Genomic DNA, 8,982 nt, shown 5'->3' with positions numbered 1-8,982 from the left:
TGATTCCAAAACCCCTCTTTCTAGAGAAATAATATTACAGGTCTCAACATATAAATTTGAATTTGACTTTTCTCTAAATTTATGGCTTTTAGCCGAAAAAAATCTCATGCAGTTAAGATCAATAAATATGTATATAACTCAAGTCTGGGAGAGTGATTACTCTCTTCCCCATCGAATGCCAGTGGTAAATACTTTGGATCTATCTATGTCAACTTTTCACTTTCACGTTTTATCTGAAGGGCAGCTCTCACCACGTTCCCCCTCGTTATAATTCCAACCTTTAAATATATAAAAGAAGAAATTCAATGAGAAACTGTGAAGGACAAACCTATCAAAATAATACTAATAATAGTGATTCTAGTGCCACACCAAATTTTGCTAACGTCACTCCAATTCATATATAAATCACCAAAGAATTAGCACATCTGGGGGTGGCATTAGCAAAAGTTGGTGTGGCAATAGAATCGCTCTAAAAATGATAATACTAATAATAAAAGTAAAGAAACTGCCAAGGAAATTGTGTGCTGTCCAAAACAATAGAAATGCAAAGGAGTAAGCATTATGTGTGTGTGTGTGTGCATGCATCTTACCAGCTTCCCATTGTTGTCCACAACTGGAAGTCGACGGTATTTTGTTTCAAGCAACAATCTGACATTTTAGGAACAAAATTAAAATTTATTGTGTTGTTTAAATGAATAGGTTCAATATAAAATTTAGTGGCACAACAGAGTGTGAAAGAAGGAAAAAAAAATAAGATAGAACCTGGCAGCATCCTCAAGGTTGGTAGATTCGCGAACAACAAGAGGTGCAGGTGTCATCACGTCAGCAACAGCTTTACCATTGGTCTTACTAAGTAACTTTTGTATCTCGTTGAAAGTCTGCAGAGAGTTGTAATAATTAGAGACGCTAATTGCTGGTGAAACAATTCCCCAAATGATTCAATAATTAGTCATCACAAACATCACACAACAGCATTTTCAGGTTGGTACCAAGTCCACAAACCAAAAGTAACATCAAACCTTTACTAAAGGAATCAAATGGATTTAGTTAAATAATAATTTTAAAAAAAAAAATCGTGTTATAAACTGACTTAATAATACTACAATCATAAAATCACATTTTACAATTATAAATAAAAATGATTTTTGATATTCAAGTTCCAGCCTTGCTCTGATTCACATAGATTCATCTATGCTAGAAATAGTGTATCGAAAGAACATAAGAAACTTGCATAACTACCCATACAAAGCTCCCGGTGCCTCCTTCGATTCATACGTTTTTTTTCAATCAAAAGGTGGCCGAACCTTTGTCGACAAAACCTCCAGTTGCGCCAATTATCTTTCTGTGTCAAGCTCATAGTTCAGAAATGCATTCTTAACATTTATGAACATCTTCAAATTAACCATACTCGTGTGCAAATCCACACACCGCAACACAAGTCTTGCCTATCTCTCATCACAATACCGTCTAACCTTCTCCCTCTCTTTTATATGCATTTGTAGCTAATACGTGTTATCCTCAGAACAATATCCCATGTTTTGTTCCTTCTCAAGGTGCTAACGTCCTCAAGCTTGGCATCTTGCCACTAATGTCTTCGAGCCTCCTTATAGCTGCTAAGCTCGATCTTTGAGACCGAAATATGAAGCACGACAGCATATTGGTTCTTAGGTAAATAATATATAGAATACCTTGGGTTTTTTTATTGTTTATTTTAACTAAGTAAAGATTGCATTAATGGAAGAAGAGCTGGTTGAGATAACCAGCAAGATACAAAACACACTATACGGAACAAGACCGAAAACCACCAGGCACCAAAACATACAACCAAATCATAGCAATACAACAAACCCGATCCATCTTGCCAAGGGATCCTCAAAGACAATTCCCCTCAATTCCTATAAAGATTTTACACCCAAAAAACCAAGAACTCCATGATTGACATAATGATCTCCCGAATGGACTGTTCCTTCCCTTTGAAAGCCCGACTATTCGGCTCATTTCATACACTCAACTACATCCAGGAAACACAGAAGTAGGGCCCAAATTTCCCAAGCAACTCTATAATGGAAGAAAAGATAATTCACTGACTCTCCTTTGCACAGGAAACAAAAGTTCACTGCACAAAGATCCCTTCTGATAGCCTGATCTAATGGTAATGGATCCATCTATTCTGAATATCTGTCAAGTTGATCCTCCCATATATCTTCAAGCAAGTCTCCCCTTCTAGGATCCACCGGAGAAGTAAAAAGTCCTTGCGGTGCTCCTACACAATTTTTGTCTCTCCTTGCATGTCCTTGTCACAGGCTGCTCCAATCCCTTGAATATAAACTCCGGTCCATCATGTTCCCCGCTTACCTTTTTTTTTTGTGTGTGGGGTAATTGGTTAACAGTTAGCATTTAGTATAAGAAGGGGTTCAAGGGGTGGTTTGAACCTAAGACCTTGGGAACAACCTCCCTGCTTACTATGATGGCAAAAGTCAAAGAATTCACCTTCCCCCCCACCCCCAACCCCCGGCCCCACCAATTATTTTATTGTTGTACATCATCCCAATCTCTTCAGACGTGACTTCAGAAACTTCTCCTGCAGTTCTTCTTCGGCTGTTTTCCACCAAGTTTTGATAAAACTTTCCCCCTCTTTAATGCAAACCCGCCCCAACTGGTTCCTTCCCCAAACACAATGTCATGGGACTGTATATAATCAAATTTTAAGAATCTAAATGCTTGAGATCTACATAAAATGAGATTTTGTGATTGTAGCATCAATTAATTCAGTTTGAAACAGGAAAAACAATTGTTATTTAAACATAACACCAAAAACGATCTACACCAGTCAACTTGGTTGAGTCACAGTGGAAATCTTGCTTGGACGCCTCCAAGACCGAGATGGCTGACCCGAATCATCTAGGTCTCATCTGAGATTTAAAACCATGACTGAAAATGATGATGAATACAATATTATGTCAAAATTCAAATTTGTGGCCCTAGGTATTTCCCTCCATGCTGTAATGGATTGTCATTTTTGCAGTATAGACAATTTTATTGCTTAGAATAATCAAGAAATCTTAATAATTAATGATTGAGTGAATTTCTGTATTCATAGGGTAAAAGTCAAATTCTGAATTCCATTCTGTGTTTCTTCATCGTACCACATTAGAGCTGTAACCTAATGCTTAGCGTTTAGATGATCAATGCCCTACCAGCTAATTAATACTAATTACACATTCCTTTTGGTAATATTGGAATTGAAGAATTAACATAAAAATCAAGTACCAAAGCATAACACTTCAGAAATCGTGCACAATCAATGCAGTCAAAGACAACAAAGGATTGACCTTAACCACTCTAGTATGCCTCTGAGAAAGTAGCAACAATTCCATCATACAAACCGAGATTGTTTACAATCAGGGTAGATATCCACATTAACCAAGGTTGGAGGTTCTTTGTTTTTTTATTGCTAGGAAACCAAGCTCAGTTGTTTTGACAACTTGCAAAGCAACTTTGAGGTTGTGGGTTCAAGTCCTGCTTACCCATAAAATAATTAAAGGTTGGAGTAGTCAAATCAAAGTAAACAACTATGTAAGATGCCAATATCATAGCTAAAAAAAAACTCTTAACCAATGTCTCGAGGAAATGTTTCAGTCAGGAAAAACCAAGACGGTCACAACTATTATATTCTGAGACCCCATCAAAATGTTGAATGCTTCATTCTGCTCTAGGCTGAAACTGGAACATTCAATCAAAATTCAATGAAACTTTGAACCATGCACTTACAATATACCCATAGTGCAAAATTTCCTATCTGAAGATGGTAGCTTGTTGCATTTGTGGTTATTTTAGCCAATAAAAATAACTAGAACGAATTTAAAGACCTTACCACAGAAAAAACAAATTTGTCCATGGTGCTAATAGATGAAAATGTAGTAGTAGCCCCAATAGATGATAAAGGGAAAGTCTGATTGAGATGGTTCACATTTTAAAAAGTTGTTATTGGTGCTCTTCATTACTTCCTTATCAAAGGAAATCCATTAGCAATTTTTCAAGTTGGATGACATATTATTCATGGCACTATATTTCCACATGAGAAAGGCACATTCCTTTTTCTGAAATACAAGCTTCCTTTCAAATCTCTCCACATTTGGATCCTAAATTGGCTTGTATCTAAATGAAGCCCCCCAAATGCAAACCAATACATGCCAATGCAAGAGATCCCACTCAAATCCCAGCTCAGTAGCAAATATTTCAAAGTTTCCCACATCTCCCTAACCAACAAATTTTCAACTCTTTGAAAAACAAATGTGTAGGCAAGAGAGCCTTTCAAAAAACCAGATTACGCACCTGAGAAGTTACAATTGGGAATGGGATAGTGTAGAAACCAAGTAAAGATCTATCATATTGCCAACAAACTAGAGAGAAAAACTACAAGGCTACTAGTTTCGATAATGAGGATCCTTCAAATAAGATTGTCATAGTCCATCCATCAAATTTGTCAGTGACAGGCCTTTGACACCAAAAATTTCTTTATGTACTTAAAGCATTTTTCATTTTTCATTTTCATTTTCCTTTCTTTTTTGAGAGTCCAAAAGTAATACAAGTCTTCTATAGTTAACTGAAGTTATAAGTTCAACTTTCCCTACTTCACAAGAAAGCACAAATTCTTGCTAATGCTATTATAAAAAAATAAAATAAAAACAGAACAAGATTTTTATTTTGACATTGCAGTAATAGGCACTTGCAACTAATAATAACAAACTACTAAGCGATAACAGTCCTTACTTTCCAAGTGCTATTGACTTCAGGAAACATGCTTGTATCAGCTCGTCCACCACCTTATCACCAAATAAGAAAAATTATCATAAAAATAGGTCATTGTTATGACTCATAATTCAAACTCCAATTTTGATTGAATTTTTTTTGTTCTTTTTTCCATGAAAAATTCCCACAGCCTAACATGAGTGAATATTTGGCAAACACCCGCTAACTCTAAAAAGCCAAAAACTATTATCAGCTACCATATATACAAGTAACTAGAAGAAAAAACGAAACAAAGACCAAATTGCATCATGGGGCATCAATTTGAGTGGCTAAAATTCAATCATTGAAAAGTTCATGTATATCTTACTTACCAAAAAAGAGAGCAGCTATTGGCACCCCAACTTTTACTTAGTACACCCCAATTTTGTAATTTATTTATGACCCCGATTAAAGATTAAAACACACCATTCAAGCATTACAAAGATCTGTCTCAAGTTATTAATCAACATTACAAAACATTATAACTCTCATTCAAACAATTTTAGTAGTTGTTTACAGTTAGGATTAGGCTCATATAAAATCCACAATTGGTACGCCAAAATTTACTTATTCTCAACTATTCACTTTTCTTTTTATTTTTAATTAGGGTGTAATAAGTAAAAGCTGGGATGCTAATAGCAGCTCTAAAAAATAAGTGCAAATTATTATGAGTAAGGACTGAAAATGTATATAGTCAATCTATGGTGCAAAAGAAAGAAATGAGAATAAACATTCAAACTAGTCCAATGCAAACCGCTTACCCTAATGACAGGAGTCTTGAATGGGTAGAATGCTTTAATTAACTTTGAAAGTTAAGTAATATGAGAATATCAAGGATGCCTCTCGAATAAACTCCATGGATTGCATACCATCCTTAACGTACAAACATTCAATGGATCCCACCTAGAAGATCACCAGTACAAAATTCACCCAATTGATGAATCTCACTTAGAGTATCCCTACTACAAATGATAACCCAATCAAATGAATATATCATTAAACCTAAACATTCTTTTAGATGATTAGAAAATAAGTTACAGACTCTCTTCTGACCAGCCAAAAAAATGAGATAAATGGCTATGATCATCCAATCTAATAAGTTGCTTGACATAGAAGGGCTCTTAGGTAGAACCATAGAATGACAGGTCCCTATTTTTTCAAGGCACATGAGCCATATGTACACCTAGAAGGACTTACTACAATTAACTATGTGTACTCCCATCGAGATGAGTTCAAGCCTGATTTTTTGTCTCCCCATCAAGGAGATCATACTATAAAAATCAGACCGTTTGGAAACTTCTAATCCTATTAAAATTAATCTCAAACTTTATAGTAAAACGGATGGTCCAGAATGTTTCAAATTCTAATCCCCTGTTGGTGAAGCTAGAAGTTTCAAAATGAGATGATTAGTTCAAAGAGTGTCCTCCTTTTGATGAGGCAATCATCCTAACCAAAAAAGTTTTGAATTCAATTCACATGAGATATACGTGGGTTTGTTACCTTTTTTTTTTTTTGTTACAATAAACCCCGAGTAAGAATATATTCCAGCCCTTTTTCCCATTAAACATAAAATACTTCAGCAGACCCTGTCGTATCCATATTCAGCCCCAATCATCACAGCCAAACCCATCCCTGCCATCCAAACCCTTGTTAAACCTATCCCTAACCCAACTAAATGGAACTACCCAGCTGAACCCTTCAATCACCCTAAAGACATGCAATGTGGCAATTATAAAGGAGCTTTGGAGCGATAAGGTGGGGTGGTGTTGTTAACCATCAATAGGGGCATCAGGGGATACTAAGATCATGTGGCAGGTTAATAAATTGAGGGTGGATGAAGAATTGGTAGGGGTGTTTTCAGTATTAGTTCTGTGCACCTGTGTTGATAGTAGTTTTAGTTGGGTGTTCACAAGTGTGTATGGGCCATCAAAATCTAACAAACAACATCAATTTTGGGAGGAATTGTGCGATGTGCACTGGTATTGGGATAGGCCATGGTGTTTAGGAGGGGATTTTTAATGTTGTTAGGTTTGCTTATGAAAAATTGGGTGGAGGTAGGGTTTTGAAAAGTGAGGGATTTTAGGGATTTTTTGAACCATTTCTCACTCGAAGACTGGCCTCTTCAAGGTAGATCCTTCACATGGTCAAATAACTAGGAGGCACTGAGACTATCGAGACTTGATAGGTTTCTTGTATAAGAAGGGTGGAAGTCAATGGGGAAAGTTTTGAAGGGGAGGAGTTAATTAGGTCGAAGATTGTGGATTTCTACAAAAATTTGTACGAGAAAAGACATATGTGTCGCCCTCGTCCAGATCTTTTGGAGTTCGGTGCTATTTCTTTATAACAAAGAGCTTGACTCGAAAGGACAATTGAGGTGGAAGAGGTTCTTAGGACGGTGTCAAATATGAACAGGGACAAAACTCCACGCCCAAATGGTTTCACAATGGCTTTTTTTAAGAGTTGTTGGAGCACAATTTGTGAGGACTTAATGAGAGTGGTGGCGAATCTTCAAGAGAAAAACTTTTTAGACTTAGGCTTGAACAATTCCATTGTTGCACTAATTCCTAAACACCTGGGGCTATGGATGTGGGTGGCGTTAGATCCATAAGCTTTGGAGGCTCCACTTATAAAATCATCTCCAAGGTCTTGGCAACAAGATAAAAAAAAGTGCTATCAAGCATGATAGGTCAGAAACAAGAGGCCTTCATCAGAGATAGCCAAATTTTGGATGGTATGCTTATCGCAAATGAATACATTGATTCAAGATTAAAGGTGGGAAAGGTAAGGTTGTTGTGCAAGATTGATCTTTGAAAGGCTTACGATCATATCAATTGGAATTTCTTGAAGTATATATTGGAACAGATGGGATTTGGGAGGAGGTGGATTGAATGGATAATGAAGTGTGTTTCTTCTGCCTCTTTCTCGATCCTAGTCAACAGTAGTCTGATGGGTCATTTCAACAACTCTAGCAGGTTGAGACAAGAAGATCCATTATCTCCATTTCTTTTTGTATTAGTAGCAGAAGCCCTAGGGAGAATGGTTAAGAGAGCTCGAGTATTGGCGAGTTGTTAGGTTTTCAAATTGAGGGTGGGGGTTGTCAGGGAATGGTTAAGAGAGCCTTAAGTATTGGTTGGTAGATTTTCAAGTTGAGGGTGGGGGTCGTTAGGTTTCATTATTATAATTCATAGATGACACTATCATTTTTCTTGAGGTTTCCTTAGACCAGGTTAGATTTTTAAGAGATATTCTTTGTTGTTTCTAGGAAATATCATGGTTGCGTATCAATCTAGGAAAAACAAAGCTTTTTGTCATAGGAGATGTTCCAGATGTTCCTAGGTGGGCAGTAACGTTTGGATGTGCTCAAGGTTCCTTCCCTTCCATTTATCTAGGATTACCTTTAGGGGTGGGTTCTAGGTACAAAGAAATTTGGAAGCCGATTCTAGAAAAGAAGGGGAAGAGATTGAGCTCATTGAAAGCAAGGTATTTATCCAAAGGGGTAAACTTATTTTAATCCAAAGTACCCTATCAAGCATACCGGTTTATCAAGTATCTCTGTTCCATATCCCTAGGAGTGTGAAATTAAGATTGGAAAAAATGATTAGGGACTTCTTGTGGAATGACAAGAATGGAAAAAGAAAATTTCACTTGATTAAGTGGAAGGTGATTTGTTCACCGAAAAGAAATAGGGGGTTAGGGTATCAAAGGTCTTAAGTTTTCTAATGTGGCACTCCTAGGGAAATGGTTATGGAGGTTAGGGGAAGAATGGTCAAATTTGTGGTGAAAAATTATTAAGGCAAAATATGGGGAAAAATTACTTGGGTGGGAGAGTAAAGAAATGAGGTCACCCTATTGATGTAGCTTGTGGAGGGGAATCATCAGCGTTAAACAAAATTTAAGGAGCTAGTGACATTTTAATGTGGGAATAGGGAGAGGATTCAATTTTGGGAGGATTGTTGGTGTGGTAACTCTACTTTGTCCACCCAATTCCCGAGGCTTTATGTACTAACTTGAAAAAGAAAATTTTAATTGTTGACTTTTTTATTCATCCTGAGTTAGGAAATTTTAGGAACTTCGGCTTTAGAAGGGACTTTAATGATCGGAAAATTCAGGAGTTGAAAGAGTTGACTTTCAAGTTGGACCAGACAATTGAGGAGTTAACGGGGTGTGATAAGAGAGTATGGCCACGCACTA

The 8,982-nt window shown here is 36.7% G+C and overlaps 1 protein-coding gene across 1 annotated transcript in view; it reads right to left on the bottom strand.

The window, feature by feature from the left end:
- Positions 1-8,982, bottom strand: part of LOC147404854 (CBS domain-containing protein CBSX1, chloroplastic-like) — a 37,702-nt gene continuing 28,720 nt past the window's right edge. Inside the window, exons 5-8 of the mRNA XM_086440948.1 lie at positions 4,774-4,826; positions 763-878; positions 591-648; positions 1-278 (exon numbers count right to left, since the gene is read on the bottom strand). Coding sequence (XP_086297074.1) covers positions 204-278; positions 591-648; positions 763-878; positions 4,774-4,826 — 302 coding nt within the window. The 3' untranslated portion in view covers positions 1-203. The remainder of the gene's footprint in view (positions 279-590; positions 649-762; positions 879-4,773; positions 4,827-8,982) is intronic.

This window comes from Akebia trifoliata, chromosome 4 (assembly GCF_017979445.1).
Source record: "Akebia trifoliata isolate Shusen 1 chromosome 4, ASM1797944v1, whole genome shotgun sequence".
NCBI lineage: Eukaryota > Viridiplantae > Streptophyta > Magnoliopsida > Ranunculales > Lardizabalaceae > Akebia > Akebia trifoliata.
The sequence above is the reverse complement of the archived record's forward strand: the minus strand, read 5'-3'. Positions and strand labels throughout refer to the sequence as shown.